This window comes from Ochotona curzoniae, unplaced genomic scaffold (genome assembly GCF_017591425.1).
Source record: "Ochotona curzoniae isolate NIBS_2020 unplaced genomic scaffold, NIBS_Ocur_1.0 scaffold_4701, whole genome shotgun sequence".
In the NCBI taxonomy this organism is placed as follows: domain Eukaryota; kingdom Metazoa; phylum Chordata; class Mammalia; order Lagomorpha; family Ochotonidae; genus Ochotona; species Ochotona curzoniae.
In genome coordinates this window covers 3,071,247-3,088,107 of record NW_024467122.1, presented here as the reverse complement: position 1 = coordinate 3,088,107, position 16,861 = coordinate 3,071,247, and the positions used below count along the sequence as shown (strand labels likewise).

At 43.7% G+C, this 16,861-nt stretch overlaps 1 protein-coding gene across 4 annotated transcripts in view; it reads right to left on the bottom strand.

Moving 5' to 3' along the window:
* The window catches only part of MCTP2 (multiple C2 and transmembrane domain containing 2), a 196,885-nt gene that overhangs the window by 11,887 nt on the left and 168,137 nt on the right, over positions 1-16,861 (bottom strand). For all 4 annotated transcript variants that reach the window (XM_040969072.1, XM_040969070.1, XM_040969071.1 and 1 more), the window contains one exon: positions 11,169-11,278. In XM_040969072.1, coding sequence (XP_040825006.1) covers positions 11,169-11,278 — 110 coding nt within the window. The remainder of the gene's footprint in view (positions 1-11,168; positions 11,279-16,861) is intronic.

Below are 16,861 nucleotides of genomic sequence, written 5' to 3'. Positions count from 1 at the left end.
ATAAAGGTTGGACTCCCAATCAGACCATTCACTATACCTTGATAACAGGATGCTGGACTTTAAATCAACTATACCTACAACATCATAGAAGAGTGATGGAATTGCTGCTGTTTTGAAGGACTATACTATTCTTATAATACTGAAAAAACCTGGGGGAGAAGGAAGATGGGATGAAAAATCATGATCCTAAGGAAAGGTATGATGAAAGTAAAATTTAAAAAAAAAAATCTGAAAAATGGAAATTGAAGATGTGACCCATAAAGAGTAAATGAGTAATGATAAAGAATATTTGAAAATAAGTCAAGTAGAACTCTGAAAAAAACAAAACTAGGATAACTAATGTTGCAAATTTGTTAGATATGGCAGAAGAACTTGGATTAGCGTAAGATATTCTGAAGAAAATTCTCATAAGGCATTTACAGCATAGAAAAGTCACAGAAAACATCAAGGGGAGTGCATGTTATGCACACTGCCCCGGAGGGAGGACACAGGGGGTGTACGTTATGCACACTGCCCAGGAGGGAGGACACGGGGCGTGCACGTTATGCACACTGACCCAGAGGGAGGACACGGGGGTGTACGTTATGCAAACTGCCCCAGAGGGAGGACACGGGGAGTGTACATTATGCACACTGCCCCGGAGGGAGACAAGGGGAGTGCACATGATGCACACTGCCCCGGAGGGAGAACACGGGGCGTGCACGTTATGCACACTGCCCCAGAGGGAGGACGGGAGAGTGTACGTTATGCACACTGACCCAGAGGGAGTACACGGGGAGTACACGTTATGCACACTGCCCCAGAGGGAGGATACGGGGAGTGTACATTATGCATACTGCCCCGGAGGGAGACAAGGGGAGTGCACGTTATGCACACTGCCCCGGAGAGAGACAGGGGGAGTGCACGTTATGCACACTGCCCAGGAAGGAGGACGGGGGGTGCACGTTATGCACACTGCCCCGGAGGGAGGACACAGGGGGTGTACGTTATGCACACTGCCCAGGAGGGAGGACACGGGGCGTGCACGTTATGCACACTGACCCAGAGGGAGGACACGGGGGTGTACGTTATGCAAACTGCCCCAGAGGGAGGACACGGGGAGTGTACATTATGCACACTGCCCCGGAGGGAGAACACGGGGCGTGCACGTTATGCACACTGCCCTGGAGGGAGGACGGGGGAGTGTACGTTATGCACACTGCCCCGGAGGGAGGACAGGGGTGGTGTACATTATGCACACTGCCCCGGAGGGAGACAGGGAAGTGCACGTTATGCACACTGCCCTGGAGGGAGGACAGGGGTGGTGTACATTATGCACACTGCCCCGGAGGGAGACAAGGGGAGTGCACGTGATGCACACTGCCTTGCAGGGAGGACGGGGGGAGTGTATGTTATGCACACTGCCCCGGAGGGAGGACAGGGGTGGTGTACATTATGCACACTGCCCCGGAGGGAGACAGGGGAGTGCACGTGATGCACACTGCCTTGCAGGGAGGACGGGGGGAGTGTACGTTATGCACACTGCCCCGGAGGGAGGACGGGGGGGGAGTGTACGTTATGCACACTGCCCCGGAGAGAGCACAGGCAGAGTGCACGTTATGTACACTGCCCCGGAGGGAGGACGGGGGGGGGTGTACGTTATGCACACTGCCCCGGAGGGAGGACAGGGTCCTAGTGGAGACCGAGGAGGTGCCCGCACTGACAAAGGAGACAGCAGAAGCAAATGATATGAGACTGTTGTACATTAAGCTGTACACTGTAAGGTGGAAGCTAAAACCTTAGGGAAAAAACTGCTAGCAAAGAGGAAACATATATCCGAATAAACAGAAACCAAGGGAGAACAAAAAGGATCCATAAAACCCAAAGATCTAAATCTTGGAAAAGAAGCAGCCACTTACAATTTCACACTGACAACATACAACAAAAACTGTGACTTTAAGGAAAATGTACGCAAAGCGACTTTGGAACTAATGAAAGAAATGAATGAAACATGGGAGAGTTATAGTAATATGTCTTTAGGTATTTAGGCAAAAATAACTAAAAACAGTAGATAGAGACACATCAATCATCCATTTATGTAACAGCTTTACATGTAAAACCAAAAGATCATGGCTCCAGACTAAAGGAAAGAAAACTAGCAAAACCACAGGGAGAAACAGACAAATCCATAACTGCAGTGGGAAGTTACAACATGTATCTTTCAGTAAGACAGAAACAGCCAACCAAAAACAAAAATCAAGATATGTGGAAGAGGTTGGAAAACAATAATCAAATGTAATCAGCCCACATAGCTCGACACGCCCAATAATCTCGCTTTTAAGCTGACATAAGGCATCAAGGTGGGTCATTCTTGGGTCACAAGTTTATGATCACAGAAAAGCTAAACCTGAAATCTTAAACAGAAAGGTAAGTGTAAACCACCCCCGATGGGTTGGGAACTCAAACCCCTCTGCGCTAAGGAGGAAACACATATACACTTAGATAACAGCTCGTACATTCATGGGTAATGACAATATTATATACCCAGATGCTTCTACAGGAAAATGCAGAGCTTCACATCTTTAAGCAAAGGGGAAAACCTCAAAGTGTTCTAATATTCCTTAATAAGCAGCTACAAATATAGCAATGAATCAATATTTTAAAATGCAGAAAGCAAAAAGCAATGGAAAAGTAATAGCTAATGAAAAAGGTAACTAAGAATAATGGTTCCTTCTGAAGACAAAAAAAATCAGATAAAATAAAATATGCACATTGCATGCATAATATATTAAATAAGAGGATTTTATAAGTCACTTCATACCAACACAGAAAATCTAAAGAAAAGTACCTTGAAAATTATCGTTTATACGAAGAGAGATAACAAATAGAAAGGCTTAAATATATATGTGTGTGTGTGTGTGTGTGTGTGTATGCATAAAACACAAAACATAAACATGTGGTCCAGACCTGGGGGTCAGACAAGCTGGGCAAAGTAGCTCCAATGGCTGGCTAATGTATGGATTGGTAATGGAACGGGGTGTACCTGGCAGGACTGAGCAAACCTTAGCCCACAAGCGAAACTAGAAACCAGATGGAGCACAGGTCATGCCAAGCTAGGCTCTTGTACCTACTGGTATTCATGAGCCAGGAACACTAAGACACAGTGTCTAAGGCAGGGGTCGGGACAGGTGAAGGGCTGTGCCAAGCTGAGTCAGAGTAACCACTGGCATGCAAGTGATCTATGGCTGGGAACAGGCCCGGCTGGGGAGCTAAGGGGACAACCCTAGCTAGGTTGAGGTTCCCACCAAGGGGTGTATGGGCTAGAATGGGGGCTGTGTTCTGATCTGGAAATGGTTGTAGTCTCCCTTGGCACAAGTGTGGACTGGGATTGGATGCACCGAACCGGGCCAGACCCCAACACCCTCTGGTGTCCTGGAGGACCGGGATAGATGTGTGATGGACTAGGCAAGGTCTCAAACCCCTACTGAGCCATGTGTGAGCCATATGTGGGTATGGACAAGCCATGGCTGGGCTGAAACATTCAACAGCAAGAACCAGTTTGGGTTGAAGGCCAGTCAGGAAAAGCCACTGTTTCTGCTAGGACAGGAGGTGGACTGAGTAGGGCTGGCTCATGGACCCACTGATAAGCGTAAAACCTGGCATTGGGAGAGGTTCTGATGGAGGAGCCTGGGCAACTCCCCTGGCAGGACACAGACCCGGCAGGTAAGTGCAAGAAACATGATAGAAAACAGCCCAGAACAGGCCATGGAAAGTTACCCACTGGCATACAATTGGCAGGGGTCGGGGGAAGACCAGGCTGAATCTGTCCACGTCATCCACTGGCAAAACTGAGCACCAGAACAGTGTGGGTCGAGCCAGGTTCGGTCGCAACAAAGACTAGTGCACAATATGGAATGCCAAGGTGAGGTTGCCTGTACCGGAAGGGACCACAGCGCCCAACCAGTAAGCGTGAGAACAAGGGGGCAGTGCCGGCAGTGGAATAAGGGAGGGTTCCTTTGCTGGACAGCTACTCCTGCAGGAGAGTGTGGGCTGGGATGGGGGCAGACCAGACTAAGCAGGGCTACAACACCTGTGTGCCTCATGTGGACTAGATCAGGGAAAAGCCAGGCTGGGCTGATTATTCCTACTGGTGCAAACAAAATTAGAGTGGGTGAGGGTTGTTTGGGCTTAGCCACAGCATCAGCTGGCAGAAGCAGGCACTGCAGTCTAATTCTGTCAAGTCAAACCACAGAACTATCTGGAGAGTGCATAATCTGGGAGTGGGAGAGGCCTGGGAGGGAAATAGTGGGCTCATCCCTCTTGGGTTACCACTTTCACAGGAAGGCATAAAACTAGGACAGCCGCTGGGGTGGAATGGGACAGACTGAATTACTGATACACATACTAGCAAACCAGAATAGAGGGCGGGCCTGGTGGTGGTTAGTGTGGGTTGCTCTGACTAGGCTGCAGCTCCCACTGGTTTATGCGAGGGACAAGTATGTGCTGGGCAGAACCAGGCTGGACTGCAACACCCATTGGTTCCAGTGGAAGTTGGGAGTGAAAACAGAACCAACCCAGCAATTGTAACCACCAGCTGATCGAGGCGATGGACTGTGCCAGGCCCTGTACTTATTAGCACATACAAGAATCTGGTTTGAGCACACCTGAGACAAAGTTTCTTTGGAGATCTCCCCAATCAAAATGCTGGACTCAGAACCATAACCAAGATAAGACAGAAGACAGAACAGGTCAACCAACCAACTCAGCTACAATGGACTATGTCAATCAGTGGATTCTTCAAGGACCTCATAGAACTTAGAGTGGCAAGATTGGCAGCGATTCATAACTGTTGAAATATCAAAACCACTTGGGCAAGAACTTCAGAGCATACCCTACATCCGGGACGTGGGTAGGGTGGGAAATTGGGTGGGCCTTCTCCCTTCATACTCCCCTTTTAAACATGAAGGAAACAATATGGAAAAAACATTAGTCTTACCCACTTCTCTGTAGCCCTTGAACCTTTTTACCCTGATTAACTATGTAAAGATTGTCAAAATATAATAAAAAGAAATATCGAAATACCAAAAAAACCCAAAAAACATAAACTGGAGTAAACTTCATAAAATTCCCCCATAAAAGGAAATCTAGAAGTAATTACACCAGACTTTCACAAAGGTTTCCAGACAATAAACGCAGAATTCACCCAATCTTGTGTTGTGAAGTTAGAATCATCTTCTACTGATACGGAATTTTTCGAGAACAGAAAATTATAAGACAATCTTACTGATTATAGCCACAAAAATTCTAAGCCACCAAACAGCAAACAAAATCCAACAGTACAAAACAATTGCATAATATGGCAAAGTTGGATTTACCCAGGAATGTGAGCTGGGCTGAACACCTCAATACTCAGGTTGATCAGCACATCAACCAAAAAGAATCAAGGAACATATGACCATCTCAAGGGATGTACAAAAAAAAGTTTGAAAAATTCAACTCAATTTCAAGACAAGAACTCTCAACAAACAGGGAATTAATGGAAACATTCTTAATTGAAAAAATCAAAGTATCTTTACAACATCTTCTCTAACAATCCTCAAATGAAAAATGTTGAACACGTTCCATTTGAGATAACAGAGGCTAGAGGTGGACACCAACACCGATTTTATTCAGCATGGACCTGGAGCTAACACAGAGAAAGGCTTAAGGAGTGGAGAAATCAATAAAAAACATCTTTTCAGAGTTTATCTAATAGTTCCTCTAGTAATATATCCAAAGCAGTAATCTTCATATGAAAATCAAGATAACTATGATTTCAAGATTATTGGATATAAAGTCAGGATATGAAGTCTGGGAAACAGTGCCATTTAAAGTAAGTCCAAATTAATCAAGTGCATAGGAGTATCTCTCGCAAGAAAGATATTTACAGAAAGATATTTACAGAAAGATCTTGAACATGTTGAGATAGTGACTTTAAGCCACGCATGAAGATAACAAGTTGATATACTAGCAAATTTAAAATTTATCAAATTATTAATTCTCAGCAAGTAGTGCAGTCCCAAGGATGTGTGCGTGCATGCACACATATGTGGAATGCCATGTGTATTTATCTGCTGTATGCTCGACATGAAGTGAATGCCTGACTCTATTCTTACGGCTCGTCAGTGACATAGTCATTTGCCTTCAGTAATTCACAATTTTAGTGTTAACTCTATTTCAAGCGAAGTACATTACGTAAAACACAGAGGAAGAAAGAGAGGAAAACAGGAAATTTGCTGACAGTAATACTCAATAGTTTCAAATGACTGCTGTATATTGTCATCTCATTCATTTGATCATCATAAAATGTATAAAGTGAATATTGCTATTGGTATTCCAATCCCTCAGGTGAGGTCTGCGTCACCAACTTAAAACAAACGCTCAAGATGACACCCTCCCACGACGCAGCTGGCGCAACTGGAGCCTGAACTCAGAAAGCTGGCTTAACAGTCCATGTCCAGCACCCAGTGCAGTCGCCTAGTGGTTGAAGTCCTTGCCTTGCACATCCTGGGATCCCAAGCAGGCACTGGTTCTAATCCCAGCAGCCCAGCTTCCCATCCAGCTCCCTGCTTGTGGCCTGGCAAAGCAGAGGATGGCCCAAAGCCTTAGCACCCTGCACCCACGAGGGAGACCTGGAAGAGCCTCTGGGCTCCTGGCTTTGGATCAGCTCAGCTCTGGTAGTTACAACCACTTGGGGAGTGAATCACTAGACAGAGGATTAAGTAGAAAGAGAGAGAGAGAGAGAGAGAGAGAGAGAGGGAGAGACTGTGTTCATCCTAGGTAGCTCAACACTTGGGGAAATTTGGGAAGATGCATACTGCTCAATCCGGTTGATACCCCTGCTTGTATTCCAGGGCACTGTAACGAGAGGCCAGCGCTGAGAAACTCCCCACAAACTCTTCTCACTCACCAGGAAGGAACCTGCAGCTCATCCTCCGTGGGCCACCCTAAGGAAATTACCTTGAAGATTTTCACAGTCAGACATCAAGTAAACAAAATCTTTGCACAAGCTGCCCTAGCTTTCCGAAGTTAGAATTAATCTAGATCCTAAAAATAAGATCCCTGACAGGGGCAACGCTGAAATAAATCAGCCAAACTTGTTAGTTCCTGAGGAATTTCAAAGAATCCCTTTTTGATGGAGGCAACTGTGGGAGCCTCCAGCAGGGAAGAATGTAACTTTATACTTTTCAAAAAACACTAAACTGAAGTGACTGTGGTCCCTTCCAATCAGATTAATGAAGCTGCACTCTCTTTCCATGTCTTCCCGTGGCCCCAGTGATTTCACTTCTGGGTCACTGTGTTCATTTTTTTCCTGTCTCCCAGGGCTGGGCGAATGAAATCCATTGGACCTTCCTCCCATGGAAACACAAACTAGAGGCAACACACGGGTGCAGATTATCCTTATGTGATGTCTATGAGTTACATAGGAGCTCGTGTGGATCCTCCTCAAACCTGCCCTCTGGCCGCTCTCTGGACACTTTGTCTCTCTTGACATGGAATGATTAGACTCCATTCTCTGTAGCCTCCTTGTGGCTCCAACGCATTAAGCTGTTATTTTCAACTCTGGTGTATAGAATTTTCCAACATCACTCCCTAGCCAAGACATATCTTCTTTTCACAAATATGTCTTTTAAGCATAAGCTGACTTTCCTTCTAGGTCTACCTTAACTTCAGTACATTATCATTGGAGATTCCCCTGGCCACCAAAGGATATGCACGCTCAAGCTGTCACCCCACAGTGACAGAACATACAAGACACACTACGCTGCTGACTCGGCCTACTATCATGCCTTGGATAATATGAATGCTCCAGGTGGATAAATGTTTTAGCCTGATTTACACAAGTATTTTGAAGATGATAAAGATAATTAGGGAAGGTGAAGAGGAGTAGGAAAAAGGAAATAGCTCACTCCATGTGCACACAACATGACCTGGGTCCACCCAGCCAGAAACAAAGAAGCCTTGCTCTCAGAGAATCCCGTAAAGCCACTTATTTGCTAGTTGCTAAAAGTTGGGTAAGTTTTACTGGTTCATAAGCACTGAATTACAATGAAATTCCAGCAGAGTTACACATGACATCCCACTTGAATGCCCAGCAGGGACTTTAAGGTCACTGAAATAATGAATGGCCAAAGAATGAATAGGAGTTGAGCTTCATGAGCCTTCCTGTGTAGCCGGGCAAAACAGTGCTCTGTTCACAGGCTGAATCCACATCTGAGATCTACCACAGCTGCACTGGGCACAGCTGCCCCGACAAGCACTGTGCAGCCGGGTCCTGCTTAGGTCCATCTGCCCTCTGCTCTCAACAGACACATTTCCGTTAGCACGCACAACAGCCACATTTGTCTAGTGGAGACATTAAGCAATAGAGACACTTTTAGCAAACACGATCCTTTTTCTTTGGACTTGCTCCCACTCCACATCTGTTCACTGTCCTGCCAACCAGTGCATCTCTCACTCATCCTCATCCACTCAAGATCCAGCACCCAGTGCCTTGGCTCTCCAGGCATTTCCAAGAGCACCCCCAGTCCCCTGTATCTGTATCTTCTTGTCCCAAGCCTTTGCCCAGCAGCTCCCACCTCCCTATGACCTCTGTCAGTTTTGTTAATTCTTTGCCTGGCTATCCCTTCCTCTTCTAAGGATGCTCTAAGTCGGTGCTTCTTCAGATCCTCCTTGGTCCCTCTTCCACAACCCGCCCCAGGCTGCTCGGACATCCCCTTGCATCCTCTCACCTCTGTAAGCAATGATCTGAATTTCCATTGATTACTTTTTATTCTTATATTGAAAAAAAAAGAATTTCTAGAGTGAACGCCCTTTGGTGTAGTGACTGTAGAGACGCCCGATTCCACCTCCCGTGGCATGCTGGCTCCGTGACCCTGGGCTCCATAGTTAGTTCCTGTTTGCTTCTGCTTTTCTATCTGCAAGAGGAGGATGCTAACAGTCCTTGCTCCGTGTGTCCAGGGGAGTGATTTAGCAACCCTCAGCTCAGTATCTAATCAAAGGACCTCTTCCTCTACCAGGTCCACTAGAGTATCTCAGAGATGGAGTTCTTGGCTCATGAATTGGGTCTAAGTGAGCTCAGCCATTGGTGTCACATCTCACTCTGCCTTCAAAATAAATAAGAAATCTTATGGGCATCAGTATGTTGCAGCAAATATGCTATTTTTCTTTTAAAGATTTACTTCAAAAGTCATGGTGAGAGAGTGAGAGCTGGAGTAAGAGGCCTACTCCACTGGTTTACTCCTCAAATGGATGCAGCAGCCAGGATCTGGCAGGCCCCAAAGCCAGGAACCATAGGCCTCATCAGAACTCCCACATTGGTGGGAAGGGAGCAGGCACTCGACTTGTGTTCCACTGCTTTTCCTGGGCCATGAGCAGGGATCTGGATGGCAGTAGCTGGGACATGAATCAGCAATCCTATGGGACGCTGGCCTGGCAGGCAGCACCTTTACAAGCTGCACTACAACTCTGGCCCTGTTCTTTTTCTACAGATGACCACTATGGGCATAACAATGGATAATTCAATAAAAACTTACAGAATTTGATTAAATGCAGGTAGTAAACAGACTTCTTTCCCTAACCTATTTGATTTTCTCCTTTGTGTTTAAAAGGGAGGGAGAGGGGCAGAGGGAGAGAGGGAGAGAGGGAGAAAGGCAGGGAAGGAGAGAGGGAGGGAGGGAGAGAGGGAGGGAGGGAAAGAGGGAGAGAGGGAGAGAACGAGGGAGAGAACGAGGGAGAGGGGAGAGGGGAGAGGGGAGAGAGAGAGAGAGAGAGAGAGAGAGAGGGAAAGGTGAGGAAAGGCAAGGTCCATTCATGGGTTTACACCTTCAAAGCCTACAGCAGGCAGGAGGCCATAGCAGGAGCCTGGAACCCCAGTTAGGTCTCCCAGTTGGTAGCAGGCACCCAGGATACATTACGAGGTCTGACCCAATCCCAGGCACTTCAACATGAGCTGTGTGACAGCTTAATCTGCATTGACACAGCCTTACCCCAACCTGCTTCTTAAATAACAGATATGTACTAGGCTAGCAGTAAATGGACCCTCTGGTTTCACTGGAGATACAATGAGAAGGTCAGTGCTGACACAAAGTTTCACATAAATGATTTCTATTTCCTGATGTCAATCACTACTTATGGATTTACTTGCATTCTGACAGAAAAAAAAATTACTTGGTTTCCATCACTAGTTTTAATCTCTTCCTTACCCATTACAATCTAAAATCATAAAGGAATTAGAATGCTACGCAAAACATGACCAATAAAACAAGCAAAGGGTTAAACTTAGAAGACAACATGGCTGAAATAATTCTGGATTAAAATAGAGAGGCAATTTCATGGGGGAAAAATGAAAAAAAAAAAAGCCCTAAAACTGGAACCAAACAAAGACCAAATTATGCACAGCACAAATGTATAAAGCAAAGCAAACAACATAAAAGCTAGACACTTTTTCAACTAACACAGTTTGAGAACATTCAGCCCTGTGTCCTGAGGCAGAGAAGGCACACATTAGATTTGAGTCAAATCGAGCCTGCCACCTGGTCTTGTAAATAAAGTTTTATTGGAACACATATCACACGCATTCATTTATGTTTCAACTGTGACTGTTTTTACACTTAAGCAAGAGAGTTGAGAAGATGTGACAGAGACCATATGGCTCCCAAAGCAGGAGACATTTACTCTCTGGATCATTACAGGGAAAGTTAGTCAACCACTGTCCCAAGACATTTGTGTGCATGGTAAATTAACTTCGTATCAATCCTTCCATAATGCTAAAAGTTACGTAATAATCTTTGGAGAACCCTGGAAAAATCCTACTCAACACATTCATCATGTTGTAAGTTTTGGACATAAACAACTCCTATTGAGCACATTAGCTTTCTGTTATTTTTGAATAAGCTAACCTGGTTTTTCATCTATAATTTATCACTCCTGCAAAGATGGTCTTGAGAGCAAAAGGGACACTATTAATAACAATGCAAGGACAAGTGGTGTAAATGAGCCAGATGTCCACTCACTCCATGAAGCCAGAGCAGCTTTCCCAGCACCCAGGATTCTAGTTTGTGACTATATTCTGATACCACTTCCTCCTTGCTCCATCCGCATGGTTGGCAGGTCTGCTGGAAACACTGCATCACACATTCAGAACTTACTTTTTAATTCTTTCTCCAAAAGAAGCTACTTCCTCTAAGATGTTCTGGACAGTTGAAACAATATCCTGCACCATGTAGATTCTTTCAATAAACCCCTTTTTCTCGGATTCCTAGAAAATGTAAGAGCAAGATTCATTTATTATTTATCCACCAGCTATACACATCTTCCAACCATGGCATAATAACATGTGAGCAATTCTAAGAATTGGCACTTTTTACAATTTAAATGTTTACTCTTTCCATGTGCACTGTCTCCACTTAGAGTCTCAGATCCTATTTTTTTGAATGTACAGCTGATAATTATATTTTTAACTAGTATATTTTTTCTAATCTTGTTACAGCATTAGCAGCAATGGTAGGTATTTATAAGACTCATAAGCAATTCCTTTTTTATTTTATTACACAGTCCCACGGGCTCTACAATCCCCCCATCTTCTCTATATTGTTACATTAGTATAGTTCTTCATCAATACCCATAAGTCCATCAATCTGCTAGCTAAGTGCATCCTGATATTACGGGCATGATCGATGACAGATAATCTAGCATCTTATTGTCAAGATATTTTAACAGTTTCATTGGGAGTCCCTCTTTGATCTGGAAATGGAGATGCATACTGCATTTCATCTTCACATGTCAATATGAAAGTCTATTACACAGTCACTATACTATCACTTACATGAAAAGCCATAAAAAATCAATAAGAATAAAATTAAAAATTTTACAATGCCATGAAGTTAAATATGCTACTGAACTAATGTGTCACTGAAGAAATGAAAATGAAGAACACGCCTGAAGAAAATGTTACTATACAAACTATGAATCAACAAAGAATTTAATATGAAAACAACAACAAAAAAACCTTAAAAAAATGAAAATAGAAACAAGAACACCAAAATCCATGATATAGTTCCCACTGATTTTTCTCGGTGAGATGTGTCTCCTGTAGGCAACGGATATATGGGCTTTGTTTCTTAATCCAGTGCACTAATCCATGACATTTGACTGTTGAGTTAAAGCCATTTACATTCAGGGTTAATACGTATAGGTGGTAAATCGGTCTTGCCATTTTAGCGATGGGTTGTTCATTGATTCAGTCTTCTGTTGTCATTTTACTCGGATGTTCTTCACATTTGCCTTCGGTTTTGGTTGGTGCTATTCCTTTTCTATGTCAAGAGAACAACTTTCTGTGTCATTTACAGGGAAGGTTGGTGTTCTTTTCTTTACTGTGGAAAAATTTTATTTCTTTTTCAAAGACAAAGGAAAGCTTTGCTGGGGATGTTATTCTAGGCTGACAATTTTTTTTTTCCTGTTCTGGGCTGTAGAGTTTCCTCTGAGAGGTCAGCTATCAGACTGACTAGGAATCCTCTATATGTCAATTGATTTTTTCATGTGTACATTTAAGGATCTGTTCCTTGTGTTTGACAGATGAGAGCTTGATTATCTTGGGTCGTGGTGAAGATCACTTTTGGGTGAAGAGAGAACAGATTGCAGGAAATAGTAAAGGACATACTGACGGCAAAGGAGCACCTGGAGACTGACTGACATGGGGAAGCAGCGGAGACAGACAGTGGAGTGGTATTGCAGTGCCCAGATATCCCAGTGGTGGTCATCAGGTGGTGATCTGAGCTCCACCAGTGCCCACAGATCCATGGGCAGTCAGGTGGGAAGGGGAGTTCTCCAGAGTGCAGGAGGTGAACCTAGGCAAAGAACAGCATGCTGATTTGTGTGATCTGACCAGGAGCAGGGACAGAGCAGCAGACCCAGGCAGGCAGCCCAGACCCCACCAGTACTATGTCTGCTGCCACTTTGGGAAGTGAGGCAAAGACGGTGGAACTGGAGAGACAGCAGTAACCTACACACACAGTAAGCCAGGAGCAAACTCATTTCTGGCTTAGTGCATTGCACTGACCCCTCAGGGAAAACAGTGCCAACTTGTCATCCTAAAGGTTCCACCCAAATATGCCCAGAGAGTGCCCAGATCTAATGGCCAGGAGATCCAAAGCTTTACCAGTACCACATTAGGCACCATTTTGTACAGTGCGGCAAAGGGTGAGATTGGAGGGACAACAGTGAGCTGTGCATGCACTAAGCTGGGAGCAAAATCACTTCCAGCTCAGTGCATTGTACTGGTCTCACACAGAAAATAGTTCTGGTGTGGCATCCTCCAGGGTCCACCCAAAACAGGTCTGTGTAGCTCTCAGACCTAACAGCAAGCAGTTCCAGCAAGATCCACATTGCCAACCACCCCGTTATTTAGGATACCTAGTGCCTCCCTAATAATGGGAACTTCTTGAACTGCAAGTGGGGAAAGGTTATATAAGCAACAGTACCACCACACCATGGAATCACAGGAGGTGGATAGTGGTGAGCCAGGAGCTGGGGTTAGAAACCATGATAGAAGCTTAACACAAGAGACCCAATCTGAAACTTTCTGAAGGGAGTGGCACAAATGAGCACAAACGAAGAACTATGCACCAACCACAATCAGTAAAATCGAACTGTAGAGCTGTGGGTGACACAGCTTAGAAACCTGCCCCAGGGAGAATCTGCTAACCAGAAGTACAATGACCAAGAGCAGAAGAAGAGACAGAGGCACAACGAATGTTACCGAAGACTCCACTGCAAAGGAGCAGAAGCCTTTGCCACCTCAGAGTTAATGGAGGAATGCATCAAGGAAACTTGTTATAAAGCGTCTTAGCAATAACAGATATTACCTTTCACAGGGTACAATCCTCAGCAGAGACCTCAGTACCCTGCGGTGCGGAGTGGAAGCCATGTCATATCCTGGGTGTCCTTCCTGGGATGGAGATTGCACCCCCAGAGAACCACGTGACCCTCCCACTAGCTGACTTGGGTCTTCTATCTCTGCCCCATCACCTGCAGGCTTCTCCTTTACTCATCTACTGAACAAAGTCTTTCAGCAGAGCCACAGATGGGTGAAGACGCAGAGAAGGTTCCCCATGCTGCTCTCAGTTGAATTCTGCTACACCTTAGCCCTCTCCTCAGCAGATCTGACGAATGATCCAGTCGCCCTTTCACGACCACCTCAGATGCAGAACAAGCAGCTGAAGAGGCTGCAGTGTCATTCAACAGTTAGAAGAGACTTCAAAAAGTTTATTGAAGAATTAAAATAGTTCATGTCAGTCCTCATTTGCCTGGAACTTTTGGAAGACCTGCACATATGGCCACATAAGCCCAGTGAATTTTTTCACCACAATGTGCAACAATAGGTAGTCATTTCCTTGTGAAATTGGAAGCAAGTATAATTTTATCTCCCTCAGTCTCCAATTCTTTCTGTGAAATGAAATGAAATTTTCTAAGAACATTATCTTTATTTTGCTTATATAAATCCCTAAATGTGTTTTTTTCATGCTGCAGCTAATGCTTATAAAAATAATCCAGAAGCTTCTCAAACATTGGGGGGAACCCTATGTATTGGTGTTCTTCACATAACTTCTTATAATGCTGTTTTCTACTTCCAGTATGAATCTTGCTGTAATTCAGAGTTAGCCAGTATTTCACTTCCTGCCTGAGTCAAACTAATCCATGAAACCTAAAACCTTAAATATATCTAATATTTTTCCTACAAAAGAATTTCATTTGTGCTAGAAATACACTGAATTCTGGAGCAATACACCTAAATTTAAGAGGATATTCCTACAAAGCAGCCTCTGCCATATATGAAGAAACACTCGCATGCTGAATTCTCTGCTCCATCCAGCTGGAACTTTGGACGCACTGAGTGGTCATCCACCAACCTCCATAGGGACTGCTGATAAAACCACTGATAGGGTGAGAGCCACATTCAAAAGGCCAAAACCCCCCTTCTTATACCTGACCACGTGGATGGAGCCCGGAGGGAAGAGACACAGAAGGAGACACGTCGGAAGGCATCAATGATGCTCTCTTCAGTAATGGTGCAGTGACGGTGCAAACCTTTTTATATCGTCAGGTCTGCATTGTTCTGTCTGAACTCTTGTACAAAAAAAAAAGCCAAGTTCATGTTCCCTCTTGCAACAGGAATTTGCAAGACACCTGTGATTCTCGTCATGCTTTTAAGTCTGTCTGTCTGTGTCTCTGTCTGTCTGTCTCTATCCTTTCTGGCTCTAAATCTTCTATCAGTTTGTGCTAACAACTAGATACATGTCCAGATCGGCCTAATTCATGCTCCGTAATCTACCAACATCTATGAATGAGCACAGTGGTGAACAAGCATCTGTCCACACAGAAACATTGCCACTTATAAAGGAACAGTTGAAAGCACTGGGGAATTTGACCCAAGGGGCAAAAGTGGTTTCTTCTTCTCAGCAGAACTGAGTTTAGGTCAAAACCGTTTCTTGGAAGATGATTCAAATTTCCGTGTGGCTCAGTTCCATTAAATACTTCCTATTTGACATGTCTGATAGCTTTTCCCTATGACACACTCAAGTACTGAGGTTCTGGTTGTGAAGAAAGCATTCATTGGTGGCAAAATTATAAATGATTCTCACAAACTTCTTACTTTTGAGTGAGTGTGATGTTCCATGTCTAGCAGAGCAGAATAATTCACCCCCAGAATATCTACGTTTAACAGGGAAACTAATCAGAATTGCATAATTTTGAAATTTTTACCAAGTGACAATTGTAATGTAGCTGTTGGATCTAGGTTATTTACATTTTTATAAATCATTTTAGAACCAAAAAATGCATGTGAACACTTAAAAAAAATCTTAAACTTTTTCATGTTGCTCATCTGAATATTTTTGAAGGACATGTGAAAAATGATTACCCCTGACACGACACATATTCATAGTTCAATTGGCTTTTAGTTATAACTGCAAAAATACACCAAGTACAAAATTATTTTTCATCAGCATGTACCATGTTTTAAGATCTAATACTTCACAAACACTTAACCATCTTGGGAACTGCACTTGTGGCCATTAAAATGGACACCCTAGTTGACCACACACACTGCAAGCTGTGATGAAATGCTTTATCTACAAGCAATTCAGGAAAAAACAAAAAGTGAAATGAGCATATTCTCAATCCTGCGTATTTTGTGTACTGGAATCTGCATGAACTTTCTGTGCTAAGCACTCTCAAGACTGTACTTCTAACCTGCTGTAGCTATGGCCTGTTTGAATGTTTAGTAAAATTTATGCTGAGAAATAATTCTCCATGTCTTTGCATTTGGACAGACAATATCGTAGTAAAAAGTATGAGAAATTAGCATGAGAGAACAGAGGATATAAGAAGGAAATGAAAATGTTCATGAAAAAATAAAATCAGTTATTTTGTTGAAAATCATTCTGAAATTCATGTAGAATTTTGTTTTGCTGTACACATTGTTTAGCAGCTTTCTGTACACTGCATATTTGCATGAATTTCGAGCTTTTTAATTAAAACCAAACTTTTGACTCTTTTCAACATAATTCGTTGCAATGCTCGCAATGTTTTAGCTGCATGTATTAGGTCAAGTTGCAGAAGTAGTTTGTTGCTAAAGAATCTGCGTTCTGATGAAGGGGCTGTTGAGGCGCTCCAGCAGGTTTGGGGACTGACACAGGTCAGTGACGTGAGCAGATTCCCAGAGTGGAGAAGAAATGGAAAAAGCCATTTATCTGTTAGATTATCCTCAACTTTATGGAAAATAGAATACTAATACTTGACTAACTCATTAAATATAACTCCTATTATGAAATATTATAAAAGT